Source organism: Aedes aegypti, chromosome 1, assembly GCF_002204515.2.
Source record: "Aedes aegypti strain LVP_AGWG chromosome 1, AaegL5.0 Primary Assembly, whole genome shotgun sequence".
NCBI lineage: Eukaryota > Metazoa > Arthropoda > Insecta > Diptera > Culicidae > Aedes > Aedes aegypti.
Window position 1 is genome coordinate 189,915,039 of NC_035107.1, and position 18,806 is coordinate 189,933,844.

At 38.4% G+C, this 18,806-nt stretch overlaps 2 protein-coding genes and 1 long non-coding RNA gene across 8 annotated transcripts in view; 1 reads left to right on the forward strand and 2 right to left on the reverse strand.

Moving 5' to 3' along the window:
- LOC5577522 (tubby-related protein 4) overlaps window positions 1-18,806 on the reverse strand; it is a 291,601-nt gene that overhangs the window by 61,839 nt on the left and 210,956 nt on the right. The window lies entirely within an intron of this gene.
- LOC5577521 lies at window positions 3,704-4,700 on the reverse strand. The gene is made up of 2 exons (XR_002502745.1): window positions 4,269-4,700; window positions 3,704-4,210 (listed from the first exon to the last, which is right to left on the reverse strand). It is a non-coding gene; the product is annotated as an uncharacterized LOC5577521 (long non-coding RNA).
- LOC5577518 overlaps window positions 5,090-18,806 on the forward strand; it is a 50,968-nt gene continuing 37,251 nt past the window's right edge. The window contains exon 1 of the mRNA XM_001656489.2: window positions 5,090-5,187. Within this exon, the coding sequence (XP_001656539.2) occupies window positions 5,105-5,187 (83 nt within the window). The 5' untranslated portion in view covers window positions 5,090-5,104. The remainder of the gene's footprint in view (window positions 5,188-18,806) is intronic.

The following is an 18,806-nucleotide window of genomic DNA, read 5'->3' on the forward strand; positions in this document are numbered from 1 at the left end:
AAATAACTCCGCAATAACTTATGCATACCATTTTTTGGTATCATACCAAAATTAGGTATTGTTCAGTTGTCAATACCTCAATTTGGTATTATAATGGTATTGAAAAAAATCTTTAAAACAATTAAAAATACTTCATTGAGGTATTAAACAGCTATTGAGGTCTGCTGGAGGTATTGAACTACAATTGAAAAATTTCATTTTTATATGAAAATCCATCAAGTATTATTGAGGTATTACAATACCTGATCTAGTTATCAGTTTGGTGTTCGTAGAATATGCTTGAGATATTATTTGTGGTATTTTACCTCTTATGCAGGGCTAATTCATACCTCATTCAGGTATGTAGTATTGGAAATTATCTGGTATGGAATACCTCGATTTGGTATTCAGTAGTTATTTTCTTCTGCTCGGGTACAAGAACACCCAAGATTCGAAAAAAGTTTTTTTTTGTTCATAACAAATTTCTTGGAATATAATTATGTTCCGACCTATCCTGACCAGAACCACATAAGAAGACTGTACCACATTTTTTGCTGGTGTTAAAAATAATAGAAGTTGATATAATTTTAGTATCGAGATGGTTTTGTTCATAACTTTTTATATTTTTTGTAATACATGTATTATATTTTTAAAATTCCATTCATAAGTTTATTGTAAATAAACTTGAAAATATTTCAAAATTGGATGTTATGTGTGAAATAAGAGTGCTTTACCAGGAGAGCAGCTTCAGAATATTCTTCAAAATTTTATTTTGGTTTCTCTGGAGAGCTTTGTCTCTGGTATTATAAGAGCTAGTCCACATTGCTACAGTATACAACATGACCGATCTGAAAATTTGTTTGAAAATCAAAAGCTTGTTATTGAGAAAAAATAGATTTTTTGTTAATAAGTGGATACAGATATTTCATACACCTAACTTGATACCTTGATGGCTACAGCGTAGCGTCACGCCATTGCCGGGCGTATTGTAGAGCTCCATCTTCGTCGGTCTTGGGCGAAACTTCTCCAGTTGCCCCGAACGTTTAGAGTCGCCAGGTTCTCTTCCACTGCGTACGTAGCTAGCGTATTCGTGGTCTTCCCCGAAGCCACCGACCTCTACCTGGTTTCCTGCTGAATATTATTTTCGCAATTCTTTCTTCCGACAATCGCGCAAAGTGACCAGCCCACTGAAGTCTGCCGTATTTTACACGCTTGATAATATTCGCATCTTTGTACACTTGATACAACTCGTGATTCATGCGTCTACGCCACACACCATTTTCGAGTTTCCCACCGAGTATTGTCCGCAGCACTTTACGCTCGAAAACACCGAGAGCTTTCTGGTCTGACTCTTTCAACGTCCACGCTTCGTGCCCGTAGAGAGCCACCGGATGAATCAATGTTTTATAAAGGGCGAATTTTGTCTCCGTTTGCAAGCTGCGCGACCTAAGCTGATTACGTAGTCCGTAAAAGGCCCTTTTCACAGCCGCAATACGTCTTTTCACTTCGCGGGAAAAGTCGTTGTCATATGTCACAAGTGTTCCAAGGTAAACAAATTCTTCAACAACTTCAAACACATACCAATCAAACACTACCTCAGCACTTACACCACCATGCCTGACTCTATCTCTACCTGCAACTTCGTTTTGGTAGAATTAATGGTAAGGCCTATCCTCGCTGTCTCCCTCTTCAGAGGCACGAAGGCCTCTTCCAATGACTTGCGAGCGATTCCAATTAGGTCTATCGTCCTCAAAGCCAAGGAGCATGTGCGACCTTGTGATAATAGTGCCATTTCTCTGCACGCCAGATCTCCTAATAGCACCCTCCAGTGCAATATTGAACAGTATATTCGAAAGTGCGTCTCCCTGCTTCAATCCGTCTAACGTCACGAACGAGGTTGACACCTCGTCTACGATCCAAACACTTGATTTCGAACCATTCAGCGTAACACGTATCAGCCTAATTAATTTCGCCGGAAAACCATTTTCAGACAATTTAGTACGCCGAATTCAGCAGGGTATTTCCTTTGTAATCGGCATACTCCAGTCTGTGCCCTTTCTTGTAGATAGGACGGATGAGGCCATCCAACCAGCCGGTGGACAATTCTTCGTCCTCCCATACCTTCAGAAGTACTCGGTGGATCGACTGGTAAAGCTGCTCACTTCCGTGCTTGATAAGCTCGACCGGGATCTTGTCCTTCTCAGCAGCTTTACAGTTCTTCAGCTCGCTGATAGCCTTTTTAACCTCTCCTATGGTTGGTGAGTCCACAGCTCATCCTGTTCCTCGCTACATTTCCATTTTCACCGTTCAACAATTGCTAAAAATGGTCCTTCCACCTGGCAGCCACCGCCGTTTTATCGGTTAGCAAATTCCCTTCTCGGTCATTGCACATGGCGGGCACTGGTACGGTATTGTGCCGCGCACCATTGACCGTTGCAAAGAATCTCCGCATATCATTCCGGTTCATGTTTTCTTGAGCGTCAGCTACCACACTTTCTTCGTGCTGCCTTTTCTTTCTGCGGTGGATTCGCTTTTCTTCGGCTCTCGCTGCCCTGTACCGCTCTCTGTTCTGTCGGGTACCGGCCACAAGCATACGGCTTCTGGCAACACTCTTCATGTCTGTCACTCTCTGACATTCTTCATCGAACCAGTCGTTTCGTCTTCGTCGTTGACCAGTGCCAACCAATTCCCGCGCCGTTGTTATTACAGCTTCGTGGATAGGGATCCACAGGCTGTCGACGTTTCCAGCAACGTTGGTTCTTCCCAACTGCTCGTCTAGTTGCTGAGATATTTCATATATTTGTTTCAATTGGTTGAAATGTCTTCAATGTGATTTTTAAAAGTTAAATTTTCGACCATCATGAGCTCTAGATACTTAAATGCATCTTACGAATTTAATAGAATCTCTTTCGTCGCGGAAACATATCTACTTCTTCTTCTTTCTGGCGTTTTACGTCCCTACTGGGACAAAGCCTGCTTCTCAGCTTAGTGTTCTTATGAGCACTTCCACAGTTATTAACTGAGAGCTTACTATGCCGATGACCATTTTTGCATGTGTATATCGTGTGGCAGGTACGAAGATACTCTATGCCCTGAGAAGTCGAGAAAATTTCCAACCCGAAAAGATCCTCGACCGGTGGGATTCGAACCCACGACCCTCAGCTTGGTCATGCTGAATAGCTGCGCGTTTACCGCAACGGCTATCTGGGTCCCCTGATATCTCCCCTGATCCCTGGTGTCTACTTGAAGGTTTCAAATAAAGCGCTTTTGGTTTATGTAGAAATATTATAAGTAGAGTATTGGAAGCATTAGGAGAAGTCTTCAATTTTTGTTCCAAACTGTGTTTGATTATGAATCTTTCATACTAATAGAACAACCAAGACTTAAAAGATTATTCTTGAAATCTAAACATGTCCTAGTAGATCCATTTGGTTTCTTATAGTGTATGTAAGCTATGTTAAGCTTAGTTTACACTGCCTTCATGATTGAAACATCGTGATTGACCGGAGTCAGTAATATTATACAAACAACAAACTTGAAGATCGTCTGGGAATGGAAATAATCTATTTCACTCTGCATAATTAAGTGTCCCAGTTTAAGCTGGGTCATAAACCGTGAGAGTAAAGTAAAGAATATTATTATTATTAGGGACAACGGAATCCGCAAAAATTGACCTTCAACGAGAAATTTGAAAAAAAAATCGAAAATCGCAGTAAATTACAAATTTTTGGTTATTAATATGGTTTATTCATTTTTAAGACAAATGTTACACATCGTATTCTTTTATAAACTAAACTATGCTTAGACGCAAAGAAAAATACAGATGATTAGAATATAACGACTTTATTTATTTACAGTTTTTAATTCCCATTACGTCATAATCATACAATTTTTGAATTTTTATATTCAAACTCTCTAGTACGTCATTTTTGAACAATATTTCTCTCTATGTTTTTGTTATTGTGTGAAGTAATTAATGTTCAATAGTATTGTTTTTGTGGAAAAACTTGTTCATCATACGTTTGAGCCTTGTGGTCATAATTTCTTCAAATTTGAATTGTTCTCTCGATACATCGAAGCTTCTTCCGTAATCATCTGGAAGCACTGTTGTTAAGTTTATATCTGCACTTTCGGAGTTATCGCTACTGTCACTATCGATGTTATCGATCTGCTCGAAACAGTAAGCACAAATCCCACCGCAACAAAATGTTTTGGTAATGCCGTACTCAAGCTAAAATAGTTATGAAATAATTAGAAATATGAAGATACTTAAAAGTTGTACTTCAAACCTGATGCTGCCAGTTACAATAGGAGCTCATAAAAAGAGGTCCGAATGCATAGTAATCGCACTTGTCATACTCGAGCACTTTTTCGAATCCTTTCAAACAGAAATTACTGTTTTGCTGCCCCAAGGCCAGTTGACCCAGCAGCAGCAGCATCCAAGTTGTTCTCATAGTGAAATTATATGATCTAGCTCCACACTGATAAACAAACTGAATATGCCTTCCCTTTTATTCACCCAGTTTCCAACAAATCATCACAGACAAAAGGCACTAAAGTCTTGGAAACGGTTTTACGAACGGTAGGCGCATTAACAATGGAAATTCAATCTTCCGGTATGACACCTGGGGCCCACGCGCCTTATCAGTTCGGTACGTGTCGGTGAAAATGTAAAGCAGGCTGTTGAATATCAAGTAGCTGGTTAACATGATATGATGGAAAACCACTCGCCAGTTGTACACTTGAAAACTTATCTGCGATTTATTATAAGATTGTTTTAAATTATGAGGATTATCATGTCATTACAATATATTAAATCTGTAAACCACTGAATTCTATATTCGCTCCTGAATATATAAAACTGAATATAAAATCATTTTTACAGTGTAACAACAGAGGAGAGAAATTTGCTCAATGTGGGAAGTGAAAAACAAGACTTCGAGCAAACTCATTTTACCAAATCCAGTTTCCTTGTGGCAACTGTTTCCAGAAAGATGCACCTCTCCAATCTAGTAGCCAAACAGCGTTCGTCGAGGAAACGGGTGTAGAAGTACTAAACTAGTGTCCAAAGCGGGCAAAATGGAGTTCAAAACACGATTGAATGGAATATCTTGACTTGGTAACGATGTCAGATTCGGTTTGTATCATTGCAGATCGGGAAAAGCTGGCTGAATCGATTGGTAGATTTCCGTGCACCGGAGAGTCCCAGTATGTATAAACTTTAGTTTCCATACACTTTAGGAAAGTGTATAGTCGCATCTTGTTTTTTGTATATCCAAGTTTTAGCAAAATGTATATGTTATGCTTCGTCAGATTTTTATGTTTGACTAACTTGGCAAAATTTGTTTCATAATCAACACAGACCATCCGTAGAACTACAAGCCGAGAGAAGGATACATCGTGATAATTGGTTTGAATCATAAAATTCAATGTGCGATGGAGCGGGTCACAAATGATAACTAAGTAATGCTTACTTTGTTCTAAAAGCTGTTCTTGTTAAGAGGAAAATAATCATCATCGTTCTGCAAATTTTCAAAACCAGTTTTTTCGTTCCAAATTAAAGCAATGATCAAGATAATCTATCATTGCGTTATACTTGCTATCTGTTATGCGATGGTAGATTTTCATGAGGATTTAATTCAATTTGAACGAAAAAACAGGGATTTCATTCTTGATGATTGTAATAATTGAATGATGGATTCTTGAGCCTTTTTTTTAAGGCACTCTGTGCTCGTGGCCACTACTGTGCCGGAATCAGTTGATCTGTAGCTTCTTCTTTACCGATACAGATCTATTTTCAACTTATCTATATTTACATCTTACTTTTACTCTCTCCTACTCTTTTACTCTCACACCGAGCAGGTAGGAGAGAGCTCTGCTGTTAGTGAGGCTAGCTGCCTGCGAAGAGGGTCAGTTTGTCTCAATCACCATCTGATACTGACGGAGGATGGATGTGCTCCCCAAAGCACGGTCCTCCGTGAGGCGTCTTCTAGTGGCTGAACGGGTTTTTTGTGGAGGGACTGAGAATCCAACCAATGACCTTCCGCTTATGAAGCGAAAGCGTGACCTCAAGGCTACAGACCCCCCTTTAATTCTTGAGCCTTAACTGGAACCTTTCGGGGGCTGTTTGGGCACGTCAGGAGTTGATCATCAATATTATCCTTCTTTTCCTGATTAGTTTAGACAGCCGCGTATGGTCGATAGCGATTGTTTCAATTAGCTAAGAATTAAAACTACGAAAATCCTGTTCCGGTGCTAAAAGTCCACCTCTTCAAAAGTGACTCCTAATTCATGGTGTGATGCGGCTTCATGCTTACCGTGCCTAGGAAAGAATGGTTGGGGGGTCTAAATAATCAGCTGTCTTTCTTCTCTCTCAAGCCTGAGGCTTAATGAGAGTGGAATTGTGAATATGTTGTTATTTTGTTTAAATTATCATCTATATTAGATAAGCATTATGCGTTCAACACAGTGTATTCTGTGCTTTATTGCCTTAGGTGACTTGTTATCTTGCTTGTTATAGATATCGATCTGTGTTTTTCGCTATTGGTCTTTTTTGTGCTGAAATTACAAAAAGCTTAATCCTGCCTGGTTTGGGTAGTGGCTACGGTTGGGATAGCTCAAATCAATCTTCAGCTTAAAAAAACCGCAACGATCAATCTTTGCAGACTAATGCAAAATGCTACAACCTAAGTGGCGCTAGTTTGAAAGTTTATTTTCTTACGGGAAACTTCTATCTAGGTAACCTTGTGAACCCAGTTTTTGCTATTTTCCGTAAACATGAAACAACAAACCCGCTAGTCATACCTCGTGCATGCGTGCTGGTTAAATGAATGCTACAGTCATATGTATGTGCTGTCACAATTGATGTTTCTGTTGGTGAGCTAAATAAAAAATACGTTTATGGTTCGGTGTATTTACCATATGCTGAACTATCCCAAACGGAAGATTTCAAACGAGTTGTAGTACACTGTGTGACAAAAGGTCTTCCGCTGATTACGGACTGTGATGCTAATGTTCCTCACATTCTCTGTGGTAGCTCAGATATTAATTTGAGAAGCTTCAAGCTGATACAATACTTATGAAGTACAGATCTTGGATTACTTAATATAGGCAATCGTCCAACCTACCTACTAGAGAAGAAATGTTAGACATAGCTTTCTGCTCGAAAAGAACTAAAAGAATTGGCATGTATCAGATGATGAATCATATTCCGATCATCGATACGTCTTCTTGTAAATTCGCAGACTTTGCGGTTTAGAAACCCTCGCCCAACAAACTGGGAACTCTATATTGAATTGGTTGCGACCAAATTTCATGGATGCTCTCCGTCTATTGAATATCCTAGTGATTTAGATGTTTTCACTTTTGATGAATTGGTACACAATAGTCTTTATGTACCTTTGTGTCTCTAAGTGATTTGACAATTGCTTGTCACTTTCCTTATAGGAAATTTTCCACATAACTAACATCATGGATACATAATAAAATTGAGGAACTGAATTCAGTCAACTCTTCTAACCATGTATTTGTATCTGGTCATTTTTCCATCGCTCAGAATGAATTGACTAATGATTTAGTTCGCAATCATGGAACATGACACGCCTTCATTGGCCCTGAAGCAGTTATTTCAATTTTGAAGTGCTGTGGGAAGCTTCAGAAAAAAACGTAGCATAAGCAAAGTTTGCTGTAGTAAGAATAGTTTGCTGTAATCGTGTCGACAAACAAAATTGTATATTACTGAGCTATTTAACGATCATTTCAAATTTGTTATGTTACAAATCTCACAACCAGAGGCGCGCGCATAATTTTTCTTTGCGTTTGACGTTTCACACTACCGCCACCTGCCAGTCTTGTTGCGCGAAACATCTTTTCGTGCAACATGCTCACCAGATGATGGTGGTGTAAACAGGAAGATGGATTTTGAAGAAATTTGTTCTAAGTGTTACGTCTGTTTGTCTGTGGCCATCACGTTGACTGGTCACTGCTGACTCAGACTTTCCTCTCCCATCGGGTAAAGGGCGAAAACTAAATTATGAAATTGTATTGCGACACATTCAAAAGAGCATATCTTTTCCACCATTGGGTAAAAATCAACCAAATTTTGCAAACACTTTCTCATTGATGTGTATTGTTTAGTAAACAATGTTTACATACTGTCAAACTCGAAGTCGTGTTTTTCGATTCATCGAAAATGGAGGTGAATAAACGCGAATCGAGAGAACAAATTCTTTCCAAACACCTGGAATTTCGTGACCTGTCGCACCGGCAGTTGGGAAAAATGTTGAACATTCACCATTCAACCGTCTCCAGATTGTTGAAGTTGTTCCAGGAGCGGTTGACGTTGGACCACGGCAAAGGAGCTGGAAGAAAACCGGGACCGGAGAACGAAAAGATGGACGGAAAGGTGAAACGGATGATTAAAGCAAAACCCAACGTCTCAAGCCGTGTTTTTTTGTTTTTTTTTTTTAAGGCACTCCGTGCTTGTGGCCACTACTGTGCCGGAATCAGTTCATCTGCATCTACTATACCGATACAGATCTATTTTTAACTAATCTATATTTACATCTGCTTTCACTCTCTTCTCTGCTGTTCAAGTCCAATCGATTTCCATAAGCCATAGTCCTTTGCTCTTGCGGTGGTTCATTTTGCCGTGTTCCTAAGTCATTTGAGGCTAGCTGCCTACGAAGAGGGTCAGTTTGTCTCAGTCACCATCTGATACTGACAGAGGATGGATATGCTCCCCCTTAGCACGGTCCTCCGTGCGGCGTCTTCTGGTGGCTGGACGGGTTTTTTTTTGTGGAGGGGCTGGGAATTTAATCCATGACCTTCCGCTTATGAAGCGAAAGCGTAACCTCAAGGCTACGGACCCCCCTTAAGCCGTGATTTGGCTAAAAAAAATCGGCATGTCGCAGAGCTACGTCCAGAATGCAAAGAAGAGAGCTGGACTACATACATACAAGGTACAGAACTTCCCAAACCGCGATGAGCGGCAACAATCGACGGCTAAAACTCGGGCACGGAAGCTCTACGAGAAGATGCTGACAAAATATGGCTGCTGTGTGAAGGACGACGAAACGTATATAAAAGCCGATTTTAAGCAAATTCCGGGGTTGGAGTTTTTCACCTACAAGAGCAAGTTCGATGTAGACCAGTGGTCACCAAACTGCGGCCCTCAACCAGGTTTTGTGCGGCCCGTGGAGGGATTTTGCATATTGGAGTAGTGTGGCCCGCATGTTGTGATTTCAGAATTTCAAAATTTATAATTTGTAAAGTCTAGCAATCTTTTCCTGTAGTGGGCCATTCGATTAATTTTAGGATTTTCTTCTTTGCTATGTGTTGAGCAAGGGAATGGCTAGCGAGAAACTAAGAGAAATGGATACAGTTTCTTGTTTCTGGAGTTTGTTCAGAACCCAAAGTTTCTCCAAATATTGATATCATCTTTTCCTCAAGAAAGAAAGTGGTTTTTTCAAGTAGTTCTATTTTGGTTATACAATTTCGCTGAAGTTTTAGGTTAGCTGTGGCTAAGGATTTCACGATATGGAGGTTAATTGTTGTTATTATTCTAGTGCTGTAATTACTCTATTCAAAAGAATATAAAAGATCATAGAATTTTGTCAAAGCTAGTTTAATCTTTTCGCTTAAGGGGCAGGATCCGTCGCTGATTTCGGAATTTTCAAAAGCAGTTTTTTCGTTCAAAATTAAGAAAATTTTGCAGGAAAATGTGTTCACAGTATTCACAAATATACATTACACGTGAATTTTCATGATTTTCATATAAAACGAGTTATAACTGAATATTCAACGATGAATAATAACGGTCTCATTGCATTCTAGAATGCTTGCAATTTTGAGAGAAAATTAAAAATTTCATGATCATGTATCAAACATCCGCCAATATTACTTGCATCTTCTTCTTCTTTCTGGCGTTACGTCCCCACTGGGACAGAGCCTGCTTCTCAGATTAGTGTTCTTATGAGCACTTCCACAGTTATTAACTGAGAGCTTTCTTTGCCGATTGACCATTTTTGCATGTGTATATCGTGTGGCAGGTACGAAGATACTCTATGCCCTGGGAATCGAGAAAATTTCCTTTACATCTTGAATGTAAAATTGCAAACGAGTATGCCCGGTTCTCACGACCGAACTCTGAACAATCTGCCAAAAATAAAGCACATGAATGGATCTACAGCTCGGTCATTTCATGTGCATAATTTATTTTTAAGTGTAAAATCATGTACAGAGCGGTTTCGCTTGCAATATTCTTTAAAAGAGGACGTTTTGCGAAATTTTTAAGAATTTTGTTTGCAATGTTTGATATAATAGCTGTGTTTGTATGATCTATCGCTGAACAATTTATTGCAAATGGCTTTACATGATTTAAGCTAAAAATACGTGGCGTGTAAATCTAATATATATTTGATGTGTAATTCTTGACATTTATCTTTTCGCGAAGGACGAACTCTTGATAATCCAAGGACAATGGTATTACTAGGAAAGATTATTAAAACCACTAGAAACTGTCGAACACAAAATGCATGCAAATTTCCGAAGTCACCTGTCGACTCCGATAATAAGCCAGTCAAGTTGAGTAACAACTGTCGAAAAATTAGACTGACAGAGTTGTGCCGAGCGAATTTTTTTGGTATTCTAGTCGAGTCGTTTTGATAGGACTTAAAAATAGATATTTTTACATCTTGTGGCCCGCGACATGTTTTAAGAGCAAAGCGGTGGCCCGCCTAACTAGTTAGGCTGAGGACCACTGATGTAGACGACAAATTTAAGAAGAAGAAAATGTCGAAATTCGCCTCCAAATATCTCATTCAGCAGGCCATCTGCTCTTGCGGACTGAGGAGTGAGCCTTTCGTGACAAAGGGCACAGTAAAGGGCGAGATCTACAAATCTGAGTGCCTCGAGAAGCGCCTTTTGCCGTTAAATTGGCAGTTTGTTTGTTTACATGTACATGTGCAGTAATAAGCAACAAATAAATGTGGTCGCTTATATAGTGCATTGGCGAGGCAGTTTTTTCAGGCTTGATAAGTAGTGAGTAGAGGAGAAGATTTATGATCTAAAGTCGGGAGTTCGATTATCGTTTATATTTTTGTTTTCATTTTAGTTTTCCTCTTAAGTATTTTGCAACAAATATGCATTTTCTCTAGAACATAAAAATGTTGCAAACAGGCTCCGCCTCTTGCGCTTTTTGTGTTGCTATTCAGTGCAATTGAAAGTCATATTTTCGAGTTGAAACAAACGGTGTTGCTTGGGAATCGGTCATGAAACGGCCTACTTTCCTGCACTGAATTATGCGGTGTGGTAATAGTCATTACGCAACTGAAACCAGTGTTGTAATGATGCATTACGCAACGTTTCCTCATTACACAACTGTTTTTAGTTGCGTAATAAATCATTACACAACATTTTTTCAGAAAGTTTTTCAATGATGGTGAATGCATTCCGATATGGTTTATGGTACCTCGATTTTTACAGCACTCTTCATAGTTATCCAACTCTCGGCACGCCTCTAAATTTTCGCAAGTTTAGGACTTGAACACTCTGGCTTAACGCCGACCAATTTTGAAATCTCGATGAAGTTTTTAGAGGGAGGTTATTAAAGAGGTTTTTAAAAATTGATATATCCAACATGAATTTCCTAAAATACTTCCAATGAGCTCCTAAAGCTGCAAGCAAATGGTCAATTCATGTAATTATGTAACGAATGTTACAACAGACAATTTCTAGATTTGAGACGATTATTGCCATTTCAATCAAAACTTCAATAAATATGCTCCAGGGAATGTCTACTTCTAAGGTATTGATCCATTCGCATCAGCCCTCGTTCATACTTTGATCTTTCCGTGTGCATTATGCAATTACTCGTCCTTGTCGAAAACATTTTCCATTGAAATATGATCTATTTGTCCGTAAATGTTCGCTGATTGATAACTGCGTGCCACCCTCGTCGTATATCGTATGTTCATAAAACTCTTCATTCGAAAAGAATGGGGTGCTTTTCCACTCTCAGCTATAAAAACACATTTCATCCATTCGTCAAGGTTCGCATATTATTGTCCTTGTCGTCGCCATTGTGGGTCTAGGAAAAAAAAATCTGTTATACTTCGTATCAATGGGATGAAACCGTCATGTCTACAGAACATTGTAGAGAGGCGCACGGATCCTTGCAACTGGTGAACCATGAGTCATGACATAATAACCATTTGTTTCTTGACGACGACGACGACACCGATGATGATGACAGGCAACGTTTTGCAATCCATGGAATTCACATTCAAACTTGTTCATAACTACTCGCTCACACACAGAGAAAGTCCAAGGTTGGGGTAAGAAAATAAAACATAAATCGTTTCAATCGGTTGGAAAAGCAAACCTGAGGATATTCAGCCGCGTTCTGTGAGCCTTTGTGTAAGAATCGAACCTACATTCAGAGGAAAATCGGAAAAAAACACTTCCCTTGAAATGAAACCTGTTTTAGCAGACAGCATGTGTTTTAGGTAGAGGAGAGTAAAAACTTAGTGGCCCAAGGCATCAAAAAATTAGCAGGACCGAATCAAGTTATGTGAGTTGACTGATTTATCGGTTTGACAAAACTATTGTCAGTCTGATAGTTATAGAAAGAAAATGAAATGTTATTTGAAATTCAATCAAGTTGCATTATAGTTGAAACTGTAAACTGTGGTTATTTCAGAATTTCTGTGGCAAACGTCCGAATTGATGTGGTAGTCTTTGGGATGATTTATTTTGTAATTTGTGCCTCGAAGTATACTTATTATATCCAATATCCGACATGGCAATATTATATTAAGAGATGAGTCATTTAAACCTGCACCGTTTCGAACTATACTTCCCCTATTGAGTCATCGTCGGTTCAAGTCGTGTCCTTCTGGCCGGAACCGGAACAAAGATGGTGGGGTGAGCAACAAAAACCTTGAGCATCCAAGCGAAAAGAAATGTGTTTTCTGCCGTTATGATTCCAGTTGGTGTAGATTTGTGCTCTCTTGCAATTGACCTACATACTTCGCTGGTTTCTACACAGTTTTTCTGCACTGCCAAAGATGATGGAAGTAGCATCGGCTACTGCATAAGGCATTCGAAGAGGCATTACATATGGCGGCTTCGTTTATTCATACGGCTTCGTTTCTAATACTGCATGCTAAACGAGATGAACTTTTGTGCAAAATAAGGAGAGTAGGGTTTCGTTCTACTTCGTCGTAAGTGCTATTATTCGTCGTATCAAACTTAAAATGTTCCACTACAGCGGATATTCCAACTTACCTACAACATATATTCATTTTCCAAGTGTAATTTTGTCAAAGCTGTTATGGTTTGTACACTTGTACACCAAAAAAGCGATAAAACTACTAAATTATAAATTATTTCAGTTCAGTTATCCACTTTGCACTTTTTCACCCAAATCGCATGTACGAACATGATTTGAGAGAAATGCTTAACGATCGACACCAGCCACACCACTTTATGATACAAGTTTCTTCCCACCCCCCTGTGTGACTTACTTCGCCGGGCACTTATTTTCACTATGGAAAACCTTCGTACTTCTTCACTGAAGGATTTCATTCCAATCACATGCCGGAAAAGTTTTAGAATTCACGAGATTTAATGAAATTTCCTCAACGACTCTTAGCCGAGTGGCTTCCGTCCGCGGCCACTAAGCAATGCCTAAAGATCTGTCTGTGTCTAAGCAATAATCTAAGATCTGCCATGTGTCTAAGCAATGGCCTAAAGTCTGGGTTCGAATCCCGGTTGGAAATTTCCTTGAATTCCCTAGACATAAAGTTTGTTGTTGTTTGTTTTATTAAGGATATTTTACACCAGACAGATGTATGCGTGTCAAAGTGAAAAAATCAATAATTCAATTTCATACATAGAGTATAATCGTACCTGCCACACGATATACGAATGCGGAAATGGCAACTTTGGCAAAGGAAGCTCTCAGTTGATAACTGTGGAAGTGCTCATAAGAACACTAAGCAAGAAACAGGCTCTGTTCCAGTGGGGACGTTAATGCCAAGAAGAAGAAAAAGAAGAAGAAATAAAAGAACAGTCTAATTTTGTGGAACTTAATCTTAGAGGATTAAGGGCATAATATACACATTAACCACTTCACTAATACTTAACAGGATCATGAAATGGCAATTAAACTTTTAATACTACAAAATATACTTTAGAGTGATACAAATTATGAAATTTAGGCTCCCCTATGCTTAAACGATTTTTTTTTACGATAAATAGCATCCTCCCAAAGTTTTAAATGATCTATGGAAGAAATTTGACTGTGCACACGACATTTGGAATTTATATGGAGATTACTGTGGAAAACGCCAATCTTTTGTATTCAGTCCTCTATTTGTTCGTCTTAAGGTGAAAGTTCATTGAGCACGTAAACATAATGTTGCCACCCACTCGAGCCACTCGCTAAAGCACCCTCTCGAGCCACCCAACAAGGCGGAGCACAATGTTATGTGCGTCGGCCAAAAATAAATCATCATGTTCGTATACATGGAATGCACAGAATGATGTAGGCAGTATTACTAGCACACTCTTTTTCTTCTTCTTGGCATTAACGTCCTCACTGGGACAGAGCCTGCTTCTCAGCTTAGTGTTGTTATGAGCACTTCCACAGTTATTAACTGAGAGCTTTCTTTGCCAATGTTGCCATTTTTGCATTCGTATATCGTGTGACAGATACGATTATACTCTATGCCCAGGGAAGTCAAGAAAATTTCTATTACGAAAAGATCCTGGACCGGCCGGGATTCGAACCCAGACACCTTCAGCATGGCTCTAACCACTCGGCTAATGAAGGCCCCAATTACTATCACACGTTTCTTACAAAAGTATTATTGTCGATATGAATTCATCAACAACTTCATAGAAACTCAAAATCACAATTTATTTCATTTGGTAGTGAAAACATGTTTTTTGACCAAAATTATAAGCATTTTTCACACCATGCGTGTGTTGTTTACTTTTTTGGCAGTTTTCTCCTCTCTTCTCTCGCTTCTCACGGACGGAGAAAGTTGCCATCAGTATGCATTTGAATTCTACAGTCAATTGTACTGTATAATATCTTATATTCATTTTTGCTGTTAAATTGCTTCGTAACATTGTTTTTCTTACGCATAAAAATGTTTTGCAACACTTTTGACATTGTACACCTTTTGAGAGTTATGAAATGGTAAATTTACGTGGTTGTAGCAAGTGTATGAATATCCAAACAATTTTAATTCCAAACATAAAAACTGACATCACTTCCAATCAGTGAGAGCGGCGCATCCTATTCATAAACAATGTAGGATCAGTGAATTCTCGTTCCAGTGCTGTTTTCGAGATAAACATTTTAATTTAAAGTTGGTGAATTGTCCAAATGAAGCGACCACATTAGGTGGTTCTTGTATTGATTTAACGTTCATTAAAAATATAAGTGTAGAGTGCAGTCGATATTGTTCATACTTTTCTTACCATAAACCAATTCTCACGATCGAAGCCCCCGAGCTATCAAACATCTAATCTACTGGAGGAGTTTGACGAACTACAGCTGGAGCCAGAACTGAAACCGATCACCCAACCAAACAACACAAGGAAACGACGACCAAAAAAACAATGCGGATGATGTACAATAGACTGATGCAAATCTTGAAATTTTTGCTCCCCTAAACGATGTTAATAGGGTCCTAAAATGTTTAATGAAATCTTGTTTTCATTTCATAACACGAAAGAGCATGTTACTGCAACTACTTTAGCAATTTTTCCCGCTCAAATAACGGATATATCATATTAAAATTTTTATTTAAAATTTGGATCCATAAATGAACCTTGACACTTGAGATCATGTTTGACGTTCGCTTAGTCGACAAAAATACCACAGGGGTTTTAGTTTTAACACTGGGGTTGTTCCTATCTGACATTTCGGAAGGGACACGGAAAACAAAATACACCCAAAATTTGAGTTTAAACCAAGGGGTGTGACCAAATCTATAAAAACATAAAACAAATGTTTTTTTTGTACTTAAATAAATGAAAAGCATTAAAAAATTGAGTGAACATGTGTTTTTGGCCTAAACTTAAGCGTTTGGCACTAAAATCGGGACAGGGCTTTAGGACCCTATTATGATGGAAATGATCCTCCCAAAATTTGAAATGATTCGGAAGAAATTTGGTTGTGCGCACGCTATTTGAAGTTTATATGGAAATTACTATGTGTACGCGATTAGCGTGCCCAGCGGCAAGGAGTTTTCTGATCGTAGCCACCTATGTAGCTACGACTGGGCAAGTTAACAACCACGTTAGCAACAGCCACGCGACAGATGGGCTCCGAAGTTTCTGGATAGAAGCCGGAGTACTATAAAAGGAGGGCACCCAGCTCGAGCGAGTCAGTCTCAATCCGGAAGCCAACAAGTGAACATTTAAGCAACTAATTGTAAATAAAGTTTAGTATTAGCAGCAGTATAGTGTATTGTGTGTTCCTGTATTCCCTGCCCTGGAATTGGTCCTAGTTTTCCCTTTCCACCAGTTCATCGCTCCGCCTACAAACGTTGGGTTCACGGCCGAGCCCAAACACTATGGAAAAGGCAAACCTTTTGTGTTCAGTCCTCTAACTGCTCGTCATAATAATCTATTGAAAAGTGAACACACTCATCTCATGTGAAAACTTCCCAGCTACAACTTTGCCGAAGACCACATTTTGATGGGACGTAAGGATAATTTGTTATTATTGATAACAAAGTCTATATCATGCTGAGATGATCATTCAATTACTTTCAGAGCAACACTGTTTTTTTGCTGTAGAACATAGTAGCCTGGATTACTTCGATCTATTCTCGCGTAACTTTTCAAAACGTCCTAAGTAACAAATGTAAACAAATCGAGATTATCATTGCAAATCATTTGCGTTGCACCACTTAGCAGCATACTAGAACACTCGTTCTGATATATTAACAATAAATTAATCTATTAAAAGCTTAACAAAATGACCAATGTTCAAAACTGCATCGCTTTTAATCAATTGTTACATTGGACCTTTGATCAGAGAACCAACCACATGTCCTATGTAACATTTATGAATAAACACGATTCTAATGTTACATTGGACATTCCTGAATAAAGCTTTGAAATGGAGTTTAAAAGGTAGAATGATTTGTAGAAGCATGTCTGAGACACTACTTAGATGTATAGAATGCCATAATAACTGCTTCTCAATCATTTCAGTCGATATTTTCAGAGTCGCACTGCCTCGCAAAATTGAAAACGCTCAAGTGACAAAAAGAGAATGAGTTACACAAAACGGTATTTTGGTCTTTTTGCCAAACCATGTTTTACCGTTTCGATGGATTGGATCAGCTGCAACTTCTCTTTTCATATTATTAGCACATTGCATGCATATAGGGGAATGATATTGAGCACAAGATTGAGCATCATGATGTCATTGTATCAATCTGATTCAGATGCATGATCGATCAAGCGTATAAATATGCGTCCCGGCAGCAACACGAGCAACGTACATGCGCGACTTGCTCACACATATTTTCAGAGCGATCAATCACCGAAGAGAGGAGAAGCTGTATGTTGTTAGGCGTGGGCTCTTTTCTCAAGTTCCTACAACAAGATGGACGGCGTCGTCATCGTCATATATATATATATATATAAAAATGCCACAAGTTGTTGTAAATACATTCAATCATTAAAAAAATATATATATATATATATATATATATATATATATATATATATATATTTTTTTTTTTTTTTTTTTTAATAATTGAATGTATTTACAACAACTTGTGGCATTTTTTTGTGACTTTGCATCATCTTATCTCAAAAATGCAATTGGATTTGAATACAAAACTTAGTGTGGGAGCAAAATGGGACAAACGGAGTTCTTCTAACCGAATGAAATATACTCCATAGAATGATCCGGTTGAATCCACCAAAAAAAATACCTTGATTGCACTAATTGAAGTGCAGTGTTTCATGTTATTACCTAGTTTTTTCTACACCGGAAGAAATACATTCAGTTAGCCCCAATCAGTTACAACTGTTCTTTATCCCAGAAAAGTTACATTTTCTTAAGAAAAATTGAGCAAAACGGGAACTTTTACACGATTCCGGCAAATTAAACAGGTAGGGGGAGATCCCCCAGTACCGGACACTTAAGCCACTAAATTCATAATTCGAAAAATATTGATTTTATGGGCTCGTGTTACCCATTTATGATAAATATTATCATTTTTATAGTGTACAAAAATAAATTTGAAAATATAAATATGAATTTTGACATTGAGTTTTGATGATGTATTTTAGTACCAAATTGATCGATCTTAAAAGGTGGCACCCAATACCGGACACGATCTGGAAATGCCTCGAATTCTGTAAATTTGAACATCATTGAATGTGTACACTATAGAAATAGTTTACAATTACCAATTCAATGCAATTGCAACATTTACAAAAATAATTTGAGTTTTTCTTAGTTTGCAAGATGCCTATCAAAAACCTCTTTCATATATGATGAAAAATAGCACATTTTACGATGTTGTTATGAATGTTCATTCTTCTTAATTTTATTGCATGTTTGATACCATGGTCGACGGAACCCATGAAAAATGAAAGTATTTTGAGACACTGATGCAATAATTACAAAAATATCATATAACCAATCAAGCTGTCCGAAACTGAGGGACAGGAGGTGCTTAACCAAAATTGTAATTTGTCCATATTTACTTCAATTATGGTACAAAATAAATTCATACTATCAAATTAGGATTATGTTCGATCATGCTTGCGGGATCCAAAGTATT